The sequence below is a fragment of the Haliotis rubra genome, unplaced genomic scaffold, assembly GCF_003918875.1.
Source record: "Haliotis rubra isolate DU_JTF1 unplaced genomic scaffold, ASM391887v1 Scf43, whole genome shotgun sequence".
Lineage (NCBI taxonomy): Eukaryota > Metazoa > Mollusca > Gastropoda > Lepetellida > Haliotidae > Haliotis > Haliotis rubra.
Genome location: NW_025767113.1, coordinates 3,196,394 through 3,216,464, shown reverse-complemented (window position 1 = coordinate 3,216,464; position 20,071 = coordinate 3,196,394). Strand labels below are relative to the sequence as shown.

The 20,071-nt window shown below is 39.2% G+C and overlaps 1 protein-coding gene across 3 annotated transcripts in view; it reads right to left on the bottom strand.

The window, feature by feature from the left end:
* The window catches only part of LOC124288967 (ATP-binding cassette sub-family C member 4-like), a 55,447-nt gene that overhangs the window by 8,552 nt on the left and 26,824 nt on the right, over positions 1-20,071 (bottom strand). For 2 of the 3 annotated variants that reach the window (XM_046725561.1, XM_046725562.1), the window contains exons 15-28: positions 17,782-17,868; positions 16,192-16,288; positions 15,712-15,849; positions 15,161-15,175; positions 11,972-12,112; positions 11,204-11,241; positions 10,523-10,797; positions 9,916-9,995; positions 9,475-9,625; positions 6,474-6,704; positions 3,545-3,645; positions 2,108-2,299; positions 1,580-1,735; positions 1,159-1,248 (exon numbers count right to left, since the gene is read on the bottom strand). In XM_046725561.1, coding sequence (XP_046581517.1) covers positions 1,159-1,248; positions 1,580-1,735; positions 2,108-2,299; positions 3,545-3,645; positions 6,474-6,704; positions 9,475-9,625; positions 9,916-9,995; positions 10,523-10,797; positions 11,204-11,241; positions 11,972-12,112; positions 15,161-15,175; positions 15,712-15,849; positions 16,192-16,288; positions 17,782-17,868 — 1,792 coding nt within the window. The remainder of the gene's footprint in view (positions 1-1,158; positions 1,249-1,579; positions 1,736-2,107; positions 2,300-3,544; positions 3,646-6,473; positions 6,705-9,474; positions 9,626-9,915; positions 9,996-10,522; positions 10,798-11,203; positions 11,242-11,971; positions 12,113-15,160; positions 15,176-15,711; positions 15,850-16,191; positions 16,289-17,781; positions 17,869-20,071) is intronic. The other variant, XM_046725563.1, reaches the window with a different exon arrangement.

The following is a 20,071-nucleotide window of genomic DNA, read 5'->3' as shown; positions in this document are numbered from 1 at the left end:
TAACACAATATTGGGAAATGCCTCCGTTTTCGAAGCTCCATATGAATAACACTCGAAAAGATTCATTTGATGGCGGGTATCGTTCGAATGCTCTAATCATCAATAATATCACAGTAACCTTACCAGGAGTATTTTCGCAGTTGTAAGAAGCTATTTTATTGGATAAAGATTGGTTCCTAATGATGCTTTTCTGCCACAGTCTGTTATAAAGTTTGTGATTGGCAAAAATCGTGCACGTAACCTAAGGCAGCCAATCATATTACAGCAATGGATACTGTCCTCCTAAACGTTGAGACAAATGTTTTGGGTACAATGATGCTATTCTGAAGGTGTTAAGCAGGAAATCGCCATAACTACGTAAATTATGGAACGTATTGGACATATCGTGCTAGGTGGCGATCTGTGACAAATATTCTTTATGCAATTTGTTTCACATTAAACATCGCGTCGGAGCATGAAGATCGAGGCGACGAAAGCCGAGATGTCACTTGACTTGCATAACATGATCGCACGAAAAGATGGAAATAGTAACTTAGACGTACGTTTGACAACTTTTATGAAAACTGTAGATCTTATTCATTAGTTTCTTCAATTTCAATGATTTCCTCAAAACATCGATACTTTGCTCTTTGAAAATTTTTAAGTGGACCCGTTTCTAATCATTTGGAAAGACTTCCGTTCAATCCCAACCCACTACCTCCAACCATATTACCTGAATATACATATATATCTTTTTCCTCACCATTAACATTTAGGGGGTGTACGGGCAGAAGTCTTTCCTGCTGTGTTGAATGGATTAACAATGAACAAATAAATCTTTGTCGGTATACCGGTACATCATAAACATATCGCGATACGTAATTGTTACAATGTCGTATTGCAGCCCTAATTACCGTGCAGCCCTAATTACTAGCAATTCATATGTTGTTGTTTTTAAATAGCATTATTTCAGCTGTATCATCCCAGTCTGTGCATAATCAAGTCTGGAACAGATCAACCACTGGCTGATTTTATAAGCAACGTCTCAGAGTACAATGATATGCAATCGAGTTAGTAAGTGGGGAGCTTATTTAACCTAAGATCACCTTGGATCAGTGATTCCATCAGATGTCCCAGCTTGCCTCTGAAATGAGGCCCCTATCAGACATCAAATGTTACCTGTTCCAGCACCTGCCACAGCTTGTCATCTGTGTACATGTCCAGGGGATCAAGGTTCTGCCGTAAGGTGCCCGTAAACAGAACAGGGTCCTGGCAACAGACCGGAAACATTTTCCAATATTTATTCAACACATATCTTAGCTGTTTTGAAAACTCATAACGCTGATTTTGGAATGATTCTGTTTTGTTTGGCAGTTTGCAACAACATTATTTCACTGTTCACCATCTTGTGTATCAACCCACCTTGAATACTCTTGATGATGAATTAAAATTACATTTGTAATTGTTTTACACATCTGAGAACCATGTGTCTTATAACAGTATTTCAACAATGGTAGAGTTAAATAGATGAAACTACGCTGACAATATGGAAATTGAACACTGAACATTTGAACTGATCATGGGCATTGAATAAACACACCTGAGGAATGACTGATATTTTCTCCCGGAGTTCAGTAAGGCCAATGATGGTGACATCCATGCCATCTATCCACATCTTCCCTTCAGGCTCAGCCAATCGCAGGAGAGCTGCCAGTAGGGAGCTTTTACCTGCACCTGTACGGCCCACTATGCCAATCTGAAATACATTCAGTCCAGGCTGCTAACTGGTATATTTTGTATGTGAATATAGAATGGGAAACTTGAGCTTATCACAGCCAGAAGGCTCAAGTTTGACTTACTAAACTTACAGAGTATACTTAAGTGACTTTTCACCAGCTGGCATATCTGCTTAAACTACAGGAACTTGTCATTCTTCAAGATGGTAACACTTAGAAGTGCTACTGTCTGTGTTGTGCATTGCCATGTGGGTCCCTCACAACAATATATGCATACATGTGGTAGGAAGCATCAAGAATCTGGTGTCTATATTTAAACACTTAACATGCAATGTTCTTCCAAGATCCAGGTTGCTTGCAAGGAATGCTGTCATCAATGACGTCTAACTTACTTTCTCCTTGCTCTTGATATGAAAGTTGATATGTTTCAGAGAATAGGGCAGGCTATCCTCATATCGAAGACTGGTATTACTGAATGAGATGGTGCCCTGCATGGGCCATGTGTCTGGGGGTGGGCGATCGGATTCCATGGGCCCTTCCTGAGCCACCTTGCTGTATGACAGGATACGCTCAACCGAAGTCATCTTAAAGAAGAGCAAGCAGTGTTTGTGTCAGTAAATTGGCTTAAAGTGAGAAGAAAGTAATGGAAGACAGAAGGGTTGTCCACTTTGGTATAAAATCCACAATAGGGCCCATAAGTAGGTCACAGCACCCCGCGAGATCTTAGTACTTCGGGTGACAAACGAATGGTTTCATGGTTGTCAGTTGACAGTAATGAACCGATAAATCCTTGCAGGAATAACAAATTTCCAATGTAACCATCCCCAAATTAGTCAACTACTATGTCTGTCAACAGCTGTGACAGCCAAGCATGGTTGTACACTTAGTCTGGTCTAATAAAGTCATATTTGGTGGTCATTCAATTTGGAACCAGAACGGGTTCTTAAATATATGCTTATCACCGGAAATCTGGTCCCGGAAGTAAGCTGGACTCATAATTAGTGCAAATCAAAATCAGATTCAAACAATGATCAGTACATCCTGTCACTGGTAAGAGAATATTCTGCATAGTGAGTTGCAACAAACAAAAACTAAATTCACAATGTTTTTAACTCACTGCATGGGTATAATATTGTATGTGTTTGTATTTGAACTCCACAATAAGTAAAGTTCCAGCTACATGATCACAGCCTGTAAAAACAGACCAGACAAACCAGTGATTCATATTGTGAGCAATGATCCACCCAAAGGTCCACATAAACATGATCTCAACAAAGTGAGTGAGTGAGTGAGTTTAGTTTTACGCCGCACTCAGCAATATTCCAGCTATATGGCGGCGGTCTGTAAATAATTGAGTCTGGACCAGACAATCCAGTCATCAACAGCATCAGCATTGATCTGCACAATTGGGAACCAATGACATGTGTCAACCAAATCAGTGAGCCTGACCACCCGATCCCATTAGTCGCTTCTTACGACAAGCAAGGGTTACTGAAAATCAATATTCTAACCCGGACCTTCACAGGTAGATCTCAACAAAGACACAGAGATTAACCACTATATGCAAAGCACAGGTTGCTGCAGACATATTTTAACCTTGAATAGATACATGCAGAAAAAACAACAATTACATCATGCTTTGTGATAAAAGATTAAGGATGAGTCGGCAAGACATGTTTGTTCCAGTTTTTTAAGTGTTTATACAAAATAATACAACTTTCAACCAAAAACAGATATATTTCACAAAGAAATTTATGCAGGCAATTTCAAATGACATGAAATAATAAATAATCATTGGCATGAATATCTGGTATATCACCAAAACTTACATAGTTTTCCACTTCAACTGTTATTCTCATCAGAAATTCAAATGGTTCCATTACAGATGATGAGTAAAACAAAGCCAGTGACAGCAAGCCAATGGACACAGCTGAAAAACAGTATGTAAGTGAGGCTGCCTAGACTTTATAAAGAAATTATCAAGCAGCTGTGTCCATATGTCAACCTTGTCTTCATCCTATGTTGTGGACGGAGCAAGTATCAGAAACACAGGTGCACTGTTAGACATAACAGAATATTTAACAGTCTAAGTAAACTTAGACTCAGTATTATTCGTTACACTGCCATACTGAGTCTAACAAAACCTTGTGGAAGGTCGCGTCAGATAACCTTTCCAATTGACCAATCAGAACACAGCTTACCAAATCGCGAAAGTTGACATTCGCACGTACCTTTTGAACTTTTACCTCCCAAACATTTGTACCGAATGATTCCGAATGCTATTTTCCGTACGATCGGTTCCTAGTGATGCACGCCTCAGCAGTGAGTAAACAGTCGCTGAAAATAGCGTTTTGTCAGTATTCAAGCATGTCAGCTTGCTGAAATATTAGCTAATTATAACCATGTCAACAGGAACCCCAAAGCGCATATACTGCAGGGCAAATATCTGTGTTTTATGCAATTTTCATTTGTTGGGAGATCAGTGTTGGCAAACGGGGAAGAGAAAATCCATTTTGTAAGTCCTGCCAAACCCTAAAGAGTAGCTGTTGTCTGATTGGTTAAATCCGGTCGTCCGTCTCGCGTTTGATTGGACGGTCATAGGTCGCTCAAAGGTTACCTGATGCGACCTTCCACAAGGTTTTGTTAGACTCAGTATAGCAGTGTAACGAATAATACTGAGTCTAAGTTTACTTAGACTGAATATTTAAAAGGCTATGGCTTTTCAGGAAATAGTGCAGATGGGTGCCTATGTTTCTGTTTATATTCATCCTGGGAGAAGGCCACCCTATGCAACTTACTATTGACAAGTACATTACTTTTAAATTTGTCCCTTCGTCCAATATGATGCGGCTTGTCATGGACATCATGGTAACTGTTCAGGCAAGAAGACCAGGCTCTTCTACATCAATGAACTTAACTTCATCGAAACTTCATGTTATCAAAACAGGGTACTACAATATTTGACTACCTTTCAGTACATGATGCACACAATAAAGCAAGGAAGTTACCATGAGCACATCAAACCAGAAATAGCACGTCAACAAATCCTTACATAAGTTAGTCCTGTTTTAAGCTGTCTGACCATAATAGTGTTTACTGTGTATCGAGTCATAAATTTGTAATCCAATAAAGTAATTATATTCAACATTTCATTCAGTACTCTTTACATTAATGTTGCCCAAATCATGTGAGTGGCGAATCGCACCTACTCATGTTCTCATGATCTTGGCCATCATATAAGTATTCATAAAATTAAATCAGCCATCCATCAGGAAGAAACTGAGACAAATGTAATTTTCTGACTAAAATTGATATTTTATACTTATCCTGACTCATGCTTAATTGCTTGTCTTCTTCTTCTTGAGAACTATAGTGGAACACTTGAATCCCCTTTTGAAGCTCCCTTCAAAACAGTGGACGTAAAATCACTCACCCCAGTTGCCTCCCTTGAAACTATCTTCTGGCGTGAAAAGGTCACATGATCGGCCATGCTTGTTCACTCTCTTCGTTATTTCGAGCCCTGACACTTGGATTTGCAGGGAAATCCAGAGTGCCATGAGGGGAGGTTGGGAGGGCTAACCTCATGAGTCAGGATAAGTATAAAATATCAATTTTAGTCAGAAAATTACATATTTTTCCTTATCCTGACTCATGCTTAATTGCTTGTAGAATCCGACGGAAATGGTGGTGGGTCAAGCCACTCTGGATTCTCTGCTGATTTACGTCCTTATACCCCCTTGGGAACTTCTAATGGCATTTGTCCTTTCTTCCAGCTTCCTCTGATGAATGTGGGGGACCACAGCTTGGCAGATTTATCCTGGAAATCTTCTCCTGACATTTTGTGTGGATTTTATATGACTCCATCTTTTGATGCATGCATCAAGTGGAGAAGTATGACCCTACTTCGTGTACAAATAAGTCCTTACAAGTACCGGGTCTAGCACTCATGCTAGCCTGTCCTAGATGTGCGCATGGACTCTAAAACCGTACTCTGTTGAGTGTTGGCTTTTACAAGTCACGTGACAAGGGTGAGATTTATCTCAGCGCCTTTGAGGTACCGTCAATTGTTGTGCTACAACAAGCGGCCCAAACTGGTGTATGCCATGTCTCTGAGGTAATGGTTGGCAAACACCGTCTCCGACCTCCGGAAGCAGCCCTCCATAATTGTTGATATGGAGCAGTTTCCGTGCGGAGCTAGCGTGGATGCCAGTGCTCTGACTTCATGAGGATTTGAGGCTCGTGGAGGATCAAGTGCTGCTGCTTTATAGGCTCTCAATATGATGACTCTCATCCATATTGATATGGTTGTATGTGAGACTTCTGTAGGTGTCTCCGTAGATAGAGGGATGAAAAGGCGCTTGAATTTTCGTCTCCTCAATTTAGACCTCTGTAGATATATTTTCAATGCTCTGACTGGACATAAGGATCGGTCTTGCGTATCCTGTGGTCCTAATATCGATTCGCACCAAAAGATGGTTTCAAAGGAGGCAACTGGGGTGAGTGATTTTACGCCACTTTTTTGAAGGGAGCTTCAAAAGGGCATTCAAGTGTTCCACTACAGTTCGCAAGAAGAAGAAGACAAGCAATTAAGCATGAGTCAGGATAAGGAAAAATATACATATATATACACATGAAACATTGCATAATATAGAGTACACAAATACCATATAAATACTGTAAATCATCGAGTCTAGCAATGCTGGAAGGAATCCAAGCCGCACAGCAGCACTGGAATAATAACTTGCCATATGTACTTACTGTTTCTCAAGACAAGACACACATAGATGACAATGTTGAAGAACACGACCATGATGAAGACTGATCTCAAGCTGTACCAGCGGAAAGAGGAGAGGTACGAGAACCACGCTCTTGAGTGGATGTTCATGTGCTGGTCAAACCCCTGCTGAAACTGATCCTGTTTGTTTAGGGCTCGGATTGTCTGCAATCCCAGGATTGTGTCTGATACATGGGAGTAAACTGGGCTCCTGACTGAAATTAAACAAGATATACTCTCAGACTGAATTGTGGAAGCGATAGGAAATTAGAAAATCATGGCCTTTGACTAGTCACTAGTAAAACCTAGTTTTGTTTTATTCGCTTCTATTAACATTCTAGATATCAAGTAACAATCTGCTGAAAAAGATGCCAGGAGAAAATGATGAGCTAGTGGACAGGCTGTAACAAAAATACATTCAAGTATCTAAAACAATAAGAATGTAAAATGTTTTGGAATGAATACGTGAAAAACAATTTGCGTTTCCATTAATGTTTACCATGAATACATGAAACACAGAAGCTCTGTTATTACACAGTAGGACATATTAGGGCCTCTCTGTACATTCACACCCCACTGTACATTTACATTCAACTCTTCTGTACATTTACATTCCACTGTACATTCACATTCAGGCCCCTCTGTACATTCACATTCAGGCCCCTCTGTACATTCACATTCAGGCCCCTGTACATTCACATTCAGGCCCCTCTGTACATTCACATTCACGCCACTCTGTACATTCACATTCACGCCACTCTGTACATTCACATTCACGCCTCTGTACTCTGTACATTCACATTCAGGTCCCTCTGTACATTCACATTCCACTCATTCACATTCAGGCCCCTCTGTACATTCACATTCAGGCCCCTCTGTACATTCACATTCAGGCCCCTCTGTACATTCACATTCAGGCCCCCTGTACATTCACATTCAGGCCCCTCTGTACATTCACATTCACGCCACTCTGTACATTCACATTCAGGCCACTCTGTACATTCACATTCAGGCCCCTCTGTACATTCACATTCAGGCCCCTCTGTATTCAGGCCATATTCAGGCCCCTTGTACATTCACATTCAGGCCACTCTGTACATTCACATTCAGGCCCCCTCTGTATATTCACATTCAGGCCCTCTGTATATTTGTACATTCACATTCAGGCCCCTCTGTACATTCACATTCAGGCCCTGTACATTCACATTCACACATTCACTCTGTACATCTGTACATTCATTCAGGCCCCTCTGTACATTCATTTCATGCCCCTCTGTACATTCACATTCAGGCCCCTCTGTACATTCACATTCAGGCCCCTCTGTACATTCACATTCAGGCCACTCTGTACATTCACATTCAGGCCCCTCTGTACATTCACATTCAGGCCCCTCTGTACATTCACATTCAGGCCCCTCTGTACATCATTCAGGCCCCCTCTGTACATTCACATTCAGGCCCCTCTGTACATTCACATTCACGCCTGTACATTCACATTCACGCCCCTCTGTACATTCACATTCAGGCCCCTCTGTACATTCATTTCAGGCCCCTCTGTACATTCACATTCAGGCCCCTCTGTACATTACATTCACATTCAGGCCACTCTGTACATTCACATTCAGGCCCCTCTGTACATTCACATTCAGGCCCCTCTGTACATTCATATTCATGCCCCTCTGTACATTCACATTCAGGCCCTCTGTACACTTCACATTCAGGCCCCCTCTGTACATTCACATTCATTCATTCATTTCAGGCCCTCTGTACATTCACATTCAGGCCCCCTCTGTACATTCACATTCAGGCCCCTCTGTACATTCACATTCAGGCCCCTCTGTACATTCACATTCAGGCCCCTCTGTACATTCACATTCAGGCCCCTCTGTACATTCACATTCAGGCCCCTCTGTACATTCACATTCAGGCCCTCTGTACATTCATATTCAGGCCCCTCTGTACATTCACATTCAGGCCCCTCTGTACATTCACATTCAGGCCCCTCTGTACATTCACATTCAGGCCCCTCTGTACATTCACATTCAGGCCCCTGTACATTCACATTCAGGCCCCTCTGTACATACATTCACATTCAGGCCCCTCTGTACATTCACATTCAGGCCCCTCTGTACATTCACATTCAGGCCCCTCTGTACATTCACATTCAGGCCCCCTCTGTACATTCACATTCAGGCCCCTCTGTACATTCACATTCACCCCACTCTGTACATTCATATTCAGGCCCCTCTATACATTCACATTCAGGCCACTCTGTACATTCACATTCAGGCCACTCTGTACATTCACATTCACGCCCCTCTGTACATTCACACCCCTCTATACATTCAGGCCCCTCTGTACAATCACATCCTACTGTTCATTCAGGCCCCTCTGTACATTCACATTCCACTGTACATTCACATTCAGGCCCCTCTGTACATTCACATTCCACTGTACATTCACATTCCACTGTACATTCACATTCAGGCCCCTCTGTACATTCACATTCAGGCCTCTCTGTACATTCACATTCCACTGTACATTCACACCCCTCTATACATTCAGGCCCCTCTGTACATTCACATTCCACTGTACATTCACATTCAGGTTCTTCTGTACATTTACATTCCACTGTACATTCACATTCAGGCCCCACTGTACATTCACATTCACACACCCCTGTACATTCCACTGTACATTCACATTCAGACCTCAATATATATTCACATTCGGGCCCCTCTGTACATACACATTCAGACCTCACCATACATTAACATTTGGGCCCCACTGTACATTCACATTCAGGCCCCACCATACATTCACATTTAGGCCCCTACTGTACATTCACATTCATGCCCTGTACATTCACATTTCACTTCAAACAGAAAATCCCATGCACCAGTGACGGTCAAATGCCAACCAAACAAAGCACACTGTTTCAACAGATCACTTCACTGTGTTAACTATTTTATACATAATACACACCATTTGCTTCAATACGTTTGATATCACGAGTTGTCTGAATCGCATAGAATCGGAGACAGAAGACGACAATTGAGGCGGGAACCAAGGCAATGAATAGCCAGGGAGCTATTATGCACACTATCAGAACAGCAGCAGTTATACTCAAGGTGTACTGAAACATGAGAAGCACATCATAGAAGATGAAAAATATGTCAAAGACAACAAGACTTAGATCAAGTCAAATAGTTGGTACACTAGTGACATAATTACACCATTTATCTCAGCTGCTTGCAAAGTAATCAGGATTGAGCCCCCCAAGTTGGTAAGCCAATGCTCATCTATGGACAGTACAGTCAGTGAATATTGTTCTGTATGGCAGTGACGAACTATGGAACATGATTTGTTATCAAGGACTTTAAAAAACTTTAATTTTGTTGAAATAATTCAACATTTGTTTGTTACCTGGTTTGTGGCAAACAAACATCTGTTTAGTATGGTGTCAACAATTCCCAGATCCCTTGAGAATCGATTCAAAATCCTCCCTGAAATGGACGAAAATGAGGCTCTAATGGAATAAGCAGCTGTATGCAGCAAAAGTGGATGATACCTGCTGGTACGGATTTTTATAATTGAGGTGATATAACTCACAGGTATTTCAGTGAACAAATGGGATTCAGTACACTGCATCAATTAAATAAAAAACTGTTGAGAGTGAAAGTGAGTAAGTAACAGACAGATACAGGTTGCAGGTACTTGTATGGTTCTAACAGAACAGATAATACACTACACTAATTTGGGAATCAAATCAGTGACTGCAGATCATGACACAGCTCAGTAATGCAACTGTTATTTGCAGTGGTTTATGTGACTGGGCTACATGTATACAACACTTGTTGGTAAGCCAATGACAAATATGGACAACTGCTTGTTTACTGCATAGATCAAATAGCCTTTGTTATTGAACAAATACCAATCAAAAACATCAGCTTAGTCCCCACATACGTATTCCACATTGAAACAAAATACATGAAAATTCACAAAGAGCTCCTTTTCATACAAAGCAGCTTACCAACAGGGTTTATGTCAAAGAATCTTGACCTAGCTCCCAGCACAAATGCAAACATTCTGTCATGGAGCCTCTGTGAAGCCAGAGCAAATATCTGGAAAGCTAGGATGGAAAAGACGTTGATCAAGATGACATAGGCGCATATGAAGATGATGAAGAACTGCAGTGATAGTTCCATAGTGTTCCATGACTTGACAGTGGACTCGGGTAAAACCTCTGTGAAATTGACCATTGCCCCGGTGGTGTTCACAGGATACTGTGGATCTAGACTATCAGACCTGCAACAATGATCATGTCTTTATTATGGGTGTCCTCTCAATGACAGGTTACTATAAATGATGTAACAACTCACAATTTATCTTACTTTGCATTAAAATACATGTCATCATGTTAACAGTCATTTCGTAAAATTATTGCAAAGTTAATTAATGCAAGCACTTGCATTTTTCGCATTTAATTCGCACTCACATTGATTTCAAGATTTACTGGTTACTGATTTGGGTGCTTTTCCCCTATGTTAGAGATAGGTAGAAATTACTTACCAGTGTGAATACCATATGATCATATAATCTCATAAATGAATACCTTGCAAAAGCAGTTTAGTACAATTAACAAAGTATATCCAGTCATAATGCAAACAGATATTAGTGGAAGTGTTACATAGAGATTTAGAATAAACCTCACCATTTAGCCAACATCCAGCCTGAGGCAGAAACTACACTCTGCAACATAGAAATTGTGAAGTCTGAATTGAAGATCTGGCAAGAATGGCATCCAAACAAGGCCAAAAGGAAGGGGAGCATCCATGTTAAATAACACCATTGCAGATATACCAATTACAATCTTACAACAATGTAACCCAAGGTGATACCACCTCAAGATGATGATGATGATGATGATGATGATGATGATTGAGTTCAGTTTTGCCCCACACTAAATATTCCATTTCCAGCTATATGGCGGTGGTATGTAAATAATTGAGTCTGGGCCAGACAATCCAGTGATCAACAGTATGAGCATCGATCTACACAAATATGATACGATGAAATGTGTCAACCATGTCAGCAAGCCTGACCACCTGATCCTGTTAGTCACCTCTTACGACAAGCATGGGTTGCTTAAGATAAATTGTAACCCGCATTTTCATGGGATGATGATGACTGACTGACTGACTGAGTTTGGTTTTACGCCGCTTTTTGCAATATTCCAGTGGGGGACACAACAAATGGGCTTCACACACTGTGCCCATGTGGGGAATCAAACCCAGGTCTTCGGCGAACGCTTTAACCACTAGACTATCCCACCGCCCCAGGATGACGATAATGATGATGATGATTGCTGGTGGGCAATGGGTAAACATACAATACCACTTCAAGACACTATGTCTCATCTCTGCAGCTATGCCCAGCTGGTGGGCAACCTACAATACCAGCACAAGACACCATCACTCACCTCAGCTGCTATGCCCAGCACAAGGGCAATTGGTCCGAGGATCACACCATAGCCTGCCTCCAGATACTGGGCATAAACTTTAACACCTACTGCACCCCCTTCTGTCACTTCCTCTTCTTCCTGCTGTCCCGAAGCTGTTATCTGGCAAACAAATGAAAAGCAAACGCATAACTAGTCTTACAAATTAAGCAAGAAACCAATATGGTCCTTGTCATTTCCTTTTTTACAAGTTAAAGATACAGATTTGTCCTTGATACAAATAATAATTCAAGTGCTCCATGGCACATCTTGCTTTCTAACACGAATCGATTTGTTACTGATTCAAAGTTTGCTACCAAATCTACCTCTGAAGAGGCTAACTTGGAAGGAAGGCCTCTGGCATCAGCCTTGGTCTTACCATCCCAAGAATAACCTTGTCTCATCCCCCACATAACTATATCACTACTTTAGGTTACAGTAAAACCCGGACAATACAACTGCCAGTGAAATCAAGGTGGCTTGCAACCACAACAGTATATAAGATAAAGAAAATACAGCAAAACGTGACAAGAGGAATAACAGAAATGTCAACTCCTTTTATGACATAGAGAAATACAGGTCTATGAAACTCAGTTTAAAAAGCTGTGAGTTTGTTTGAGCTAATTAGAATGTTGTAACCATTGTTTGATAATACTGTAAAGAACATATAATAGCAGATATGATGACATACACAGATCATGATGAATAATAAATATCATGAATGATAAATATCATGAGGGTAAAGAGAAAAGGTCAGCAGTCTACAGATGACATAAAAGCCAAGAAAACTGACCATTGCAACTTAATAGCTTAAAGTACTTCAGGGCACACTTTATCACCACAGCTTGAAGAAAATTAAATCTGAGTCTGCCTGCTTCTGCATTTAATTTTTAAATTGCATTCTCAGACTTATATTATCTTAATTATTCACAGTGTCAAAATAAAGGTAATTTAATAAAATCAACCATGTTTTCAATGTATTTTTGTAGGATTTCCAGAGATAGCCATACAACTTGACTGATGCTTGACCATTCCTGATGTTTCTGTACATCACAAGATAGATTATACAATAGACATGCACTAAAACTGCATATCAGTCTATTGTAACATTTGTAATGCACCACTTGTAGCCTTTGGCCACACCCCGAAATAGGTTTGTTTTTGGGCCTGGTTAAGATTAGTGGTGGTCTGATTAATTGAAATAATCGAAGATTGGTCGTAGTGACTAAATGACCAAGCAATCGATCATAATTTCTCATAATTGAACACAAACAATTCTGGAACACTTGTTTTCATTAACAATATTTTTCACATGGTTGGTTTTGTCTGTTATATTTTTGAAGCACTACAAGCTCATTTCAAGTCATGATTGAATTTATCTTAAAGATTCCAAGAAATTTATGTTCCTAACAAACTAGTCATCCTTTAAAGATATGAAATTTGGCCCAAAAAACCCCAAAAGAACTACATGGTTTTTTTCCCTTATTTTTATGTGCATTAACAAATTTCATAAATGACGCTAAACAATTATGTTCGATGATTGATCGGTAGTAATGAACCAATCATCAATTATGAGATTTTAACCAATTCCCAACACTAGTTAAGATGCATGTGATTTTAGCAGTTTGACATCACTTGGATATCTAAACTTCTTTTTACAAATAATCGATGTTGTTTTTTCCCTCAGAAATTGACATCTGCACCTAGAAAAAATTGATATTTGCTACGAAACCACATTCTTATTTCTCACTTTACTTTCCCTCTAAGGGTTGGAACGAAAATAGTTTCTGTTGACTGGCACTCTGAATATGAATAGTTTGTTGAAACTCAATAATGTTTAATGTCAAACCTTGCTACTTTGGACAATACCATTCCCACTGGAATTGTCTGCTTTAACCAACTGCTGAATTAACAAACCATTGGCATGGAGTAATGAGACTTTACATATACATTGTATATAAATATGATGTCTGAATCCCGACTAAAATAGTGAAACCACATAATAAAGTAGAGTGTTGGGTTTACTATCATATTGGAAATTGGAAGTGAATGAGGGATTATGCTGGACTAGCACTGCATGGTGATTACAGGCGTGACATAATACTTCTCTGCACAAACATCTGACAAGTCCTCTACTGAAAGTCATGCCAGCTGAACCCTCAGTGAACTTTGTTGTTTAACGATATACTCAGACATATTCCAGCTGTCTGGGGGCCGGTGGGGTAGCCTAATGGTTAAAGCGTTGGCTCGTCACCTGGGTTCGAATCCCCACATGGGTACAATGTATGAAGCCCATTTCTGGTGTCCCCCGCCGTGATGTTGCTGGAATATTGCTAAAAGCGGCGTAAAACCAAACTCAGTCAGTCAGTCAGTCAGTCAGTCCAGCTGTCTGGTAATACTGGACCAGACAATCCAGTGATTGACATCTTGAGCATCAATATACACAGCAAGGAACTGACCTGCTGAGTCTGACAATCAGATCCAAATGGTCACTCATATATAGAATTTAGAACCTCTACAGTGATTGGGTGATTCATAAGGTCACCTGACGCAGACTCCAGTGAAGGAAGTCAGATCTTCATGCAGACGTATTAAGGGATACAATTTGAATGACAACAAGGCACCAACAAGGCACTCGAACAAGCTGTAGCAAGCAACCCACTGATATAAATAGTCTAACATGGGTTTAATGCAGTCTAAACAAACCTTTATGGATAACAACTTTTTTATTTTGTGATTGCGACGTTTCGATAAAGATTCTCGTACTATTGTGACAACATTCCTGCTTGACAATGGTACAAGAATCTTGTATCGAAATGTCACACTCATAAAATATAAAAGTTGTTATCCATAAAATATATCTATATTGTACTTCCCAAGTTCTAAAAATGCCACTCAAAACAGTATTGAATTGTTATCTTCTTTAAATGAAAAATTTCAATATCACTCATTTCAACACATTTCTTACAGAGTGAAACAGCATTAACGTCATACAGTGATGGCAGCAGCATGCTACTGGTATTTATCATTTACAGTACTCATGTAGCAGGATGAGCCACGTCTTTCATCATCCATAATATTGAAACCTATAGTAATCATTAATTACTGTTTTGTCAACAATGAATGTAACACACACGTAATGCAACTACCAAACAATGCAAGAAAACTTACTTCTAATTCTTCGTCCTGTATCATATGAATTGATAATTATTGATTACAAGTTACAAATGAAGAAGGGTCTTAGGCCAGGACAGATTTTCCAATTTTAATTTTTTTTAAATATTTTCAAAACGTTAACGTTAACGTTGACCTATTATTCCAAATCATTTGATAGTTTAGTTACAAAGAAATTCATTTTGAGAAAAACGAAATGTTGAAACTGTAAAGATTGCAGGAACTTATCTTGGATTCAAAACTAAACACCCCTGGCAAGGATGTTGGGAATGAATGTTGAAAGTTGTTCAAATTGGGATTTATTAAATAGAAATATATTATTAAGATTGTTAATAATGTAAAATCCTAAGCCGTAAAGCCTCTCCTTCATTGGTCCTATTACAAGTTACCCTGGAAGATACTCCCTGTAAAGGACTTACGTAAATTATTCATTTAATAAAATCAATTAGGAAAATGTTAGTTTTTATTTGGGAATTTCTTTTAAACATTAACTGACAGAATTCAAGCACCTGGACAGGTCAAGGTATATCTCTGTATTGTAAACCTACCTTCATTTTCTGTTCCTCTACATCCATTGCAGAGACAACTTCATCCTTGGTATGTTTATCCTCAGTTGTAAGGTATGTTGCAAGATCTACCCCTCGCTCTTCTAGCTCATCATAGGTTCCTACGTCAAATACACTTCCCTGGAACCACAGTTTGGTGGCTTACCAACACATACAGCAGTGGCTAGATAAACTTGATCTCATGATGGGAGGAGACATTATGCTGCTAGAAAGTTGTATTGGAGGACAACATAGTATAGTACCTCTAAATGACACCTATAATGTGTATATTTTCAGATATAATAATACCTGCGTTTATTAGAAACCAAGCCTCTAAAAGAGATTAAATTGAGGATGGTTCATTTCAGTCTCTGGTTTATAAGACCTTTCACATATCAAAGGCTCTTCCAGTTGGTTTTGACCCTGTGTCTACTGGAGAAAATATGTAATCTTGCAAACAACAATTTAACATGAAGGACGTACCTCTCTCAATACAACGATTCTGTCTGCCCTCCTCAAGTACTGCAGCTGATTTGTCACCAAGATAACTGTCTTCTCCTCCAGTAGTAGCTTAATACATCTGAAACACAGGCAATGTAACAACACATAAAATTACACCTGCAACATACTCATCATCGCACCAGCAACATGCTCATCATCACACCTGCAACATATTCATCATCACACCTGCAACATGCTCATCATCACACCTGCAGCATACTCATCATCACACCTGCAACATACTCATCATCACACCTGCAGCATACTCATCATCACACCTGCAACATACTCATCATCACACCTGCAACATGCTCATCATCACACCAGCAACACATCCAGCAACATACTCATCATCACACCTGCAACATACTCATCATCACACCTGCAACATGCTTATCATCACACCTGCAACATGCTTATCATCACACCTGCAACATGCTTATCACCACACCTGCAACATATTCATCATCACACCTGCAGCATACTCATTATCACACCTGCAACATACTCATTATCACACCTGCAGCATACTCATCATCACACCTGCAACATGCTTATCATCACACCTGCAACATGCTTATCACCACACCTGCAACATACTCATCATCACACCTGCAACATACTCATCATCACACCAGCAACATGCTTATCATCACACCTGCAACATATTCATCATCACACCTGCAACATATTCATCATCACACCTGCAACATACTTATCATCACACCTGCAACATATTCATCACCACACCTGCAACATGCTCATCATCACACCTGCAACATATTCATCATCACACCAGCAACATACTTATCACCACACCAGCAACATACTTATCACCACACCTGCAACATATTCATCATCACACCTGCAACATGCTCATCATCACACCTGCAACATATTCATCATCACACCTGCAACATGCTCATCATCACACCTGCAGCATACTCATCATCAAACCAGCAACATACTCATTATCACACCTGCAACATGCTCATTATCACACCAGCAACATGCTCATCATCACACCTGCGACATACTCATTATCACACCTGCAACATACTCATTATCACACCAGCAACATACTCATCATCACACCAGCAACATGCTCATCATCACACCTGCGACATACTCATCATCACACCTGCAACATGCTCATCACCACACCTGCAACATGCTCATCACCACACCTGCAACATGCTCATTATCACACCTGCAACATACATATAATAATGCAGGCAATTGCCACATAATCATACTCATCACACAAATCACACTAACTCCCACTTAATAGCCTATTCATTATCTTTCACATGCCGAAGTTCTGAACACTGACATGCATGGTTACAAAGAGATGTTATGTCCCTGTATTTCTACCAAGGCTACATCTGGATTATGCACTTCAACCATGCTGTCATGATGATTCTAGCAAAAACATATTCAATTAAGAAAAAGAGACATATGTATATTTTCAGGGCTTATACATCTTTCATGTGCTAATGTCTTTCATATATGATTACATATAGGTGTTTTGGATTTGAAGAGTATAAACAATGATAGTTGTTGATGACCTACTTGTTGAAGATGTGTCTTCCTACTTTGGTGTCCACAGCACTGAGAGGGTCATCCAGCAGGTAAATGTCACAGTCCCGATACACAGATCTGAAAACATACATGGCCATAGGCTTTAACGTTACCGCTAGAGGGATTTGTCTGGACCTGCTCTGAGGCTGATATTTGGTCCCACGCCAAATCTGTTTAAACCGTCAATCCAAAATGGGAATCAAAAAGTTCCTGTTACAAAAAAATGTAGTTTTATCTAATATAAAGCTTGGTGGAGATGACTTGTATTTCAACGGTAACAGAACCAAACTTTACATGATGGTTATTAGGCAATGTTACAATGCCATGTCAAAATACATCAGAAAATAATACAAAATAACTTTAAAAATTGAAAATTTGAACAAAATAACAATTTGCCCCCCATATATGGTCGATTCCAACAAAAAGTGTACACAGCATGTTTGGGCCCATAACATTTTAGCATTACTACTTTCATTTATTTCAGGGTGCCCATCACATCGGCACAAGTGAGACGATTCGGGCCATGTATAACATGACTATTTTAAATTAAAAATTAGGCTTATGGGAGACAAAAACAGGCCATTTTTATTCATTTTGACTATTATTTTACAAATGTTTTGTTGAAAACATGTTGTGTGTTAAATACTAGTCAAACTGGATGAACAGAAGTTTATTAATCTGATTGGCAAATATTTCATGAATAAATCCCCTGAAATGATTTTGTCTAGGGTTTAATTCGTAATTTTGGTAATTTGTTTTCAAGTGATATTTTTTTGCGTTACCTACAATTACAGTTTTCGATGACAGTGTCAATTTATGTAAATGCAACACAAGGTTATGTTTTGTATTACTTTTTACAGCATTAATATGTAAAGTACTCAAATGCAATGGCGTTACATAATATTTCTTACAAGAAATGATCTAAAAAATGTTAGAAAATCAAAGTCTGATTTGGTAAAAAAAATCACGTTACCTACAATTACCATTAAATATGTTGCTGTTTCCACAAATGGACACATTAGTGAATGATATCCTAAGTAAGTGCAAAGGGCCACAATATATACGTGTGCTACATCTAAACATTTTCTGTGCTGTTTTTACGAAGATATCACACAAAATAACCTGTATTCGTAAGTAAATTTTTACTCCCAAATGTTACCTACAAGTACCAACAACTGATCACATTCAAATAGATTGGTGGAATGACAACATGTGACATGTTCCATTTGGAAGTCATCATAGATGAGACCAGACAACATATTGGTGATTAGTAAGTGTATTTTACATTTTCTGCAAGAATGTTATATAAATAAACCCATGTCACAATAACATAGGATGCATATGACACCTGTTACAACTTACCAACTTTAATTTTAGTGAGGTTTTAAGTCTTATTATTGTAAAAAAGGCCTCAGACTGCAAGTTGAATTGACATGGGGGCTTAAATTGTTAAGACATGGTGTCCCGCTGTGATTTCCCCGGTTGTGGCTCACGGCATTTGTAGATAACATGTATTCATTGTTAACAAAATGAAATAGAGAACACAATACGCTGCTATAACATAATTTATACTGAAGACAATCATTGCAGATCATAAAGCTGATTAGGTACGCAGTACTACCTATTAATAGATTGAAATGGTTCCTTGGAATTCCAAATGGCTACATAACTGAGCGTTCAATAAAAATGTTCTATTCAGGGATGCACTGCAGTTTGTGGTTTAGACTGTATTATAGTGATATATAATGAATTCTTTTTTATCTTGGTGATAAAAGTAAAAATTTGCATGGTATCACGGGATAAACGGTAGATTCGTAGGTAACATGTGTATTCGTTGGTAACATTCCGAATTTGTAGGTAACATCAGTCAGTGTGTTTGAAGTTGTATGTCTTGTTCAGGGCTGTCACCGATGCACTTGCGAACATAGGAGAATTGAGACTGTAGTAGAAGAAGTTGCATGGGTTTAGTAATTAGATATGTCAAAGGTATGTCTTATTCGTAGGTAACTCGTTTTTGTAGTTAAAATTTTCTGTAAATGTCTATCTAATAGCAATTGACATTGCAAAATATGTGTAATTAAAGCAGAATTATAGTTCAGTAAGACGTATAATGTATTCATTGTTTTAGTGACATGTCTATCTGTACATAATTTTATATGGTATATGGTAATAGTTCAAGCGTTTTGAACATTTGTGTTGTGCTTTCTTTGAATACAAATGTCAGTTGAAACATTTGGTAAATAAAATTTCAGATGTAATGATTTTAGTTCAATTTCTATAC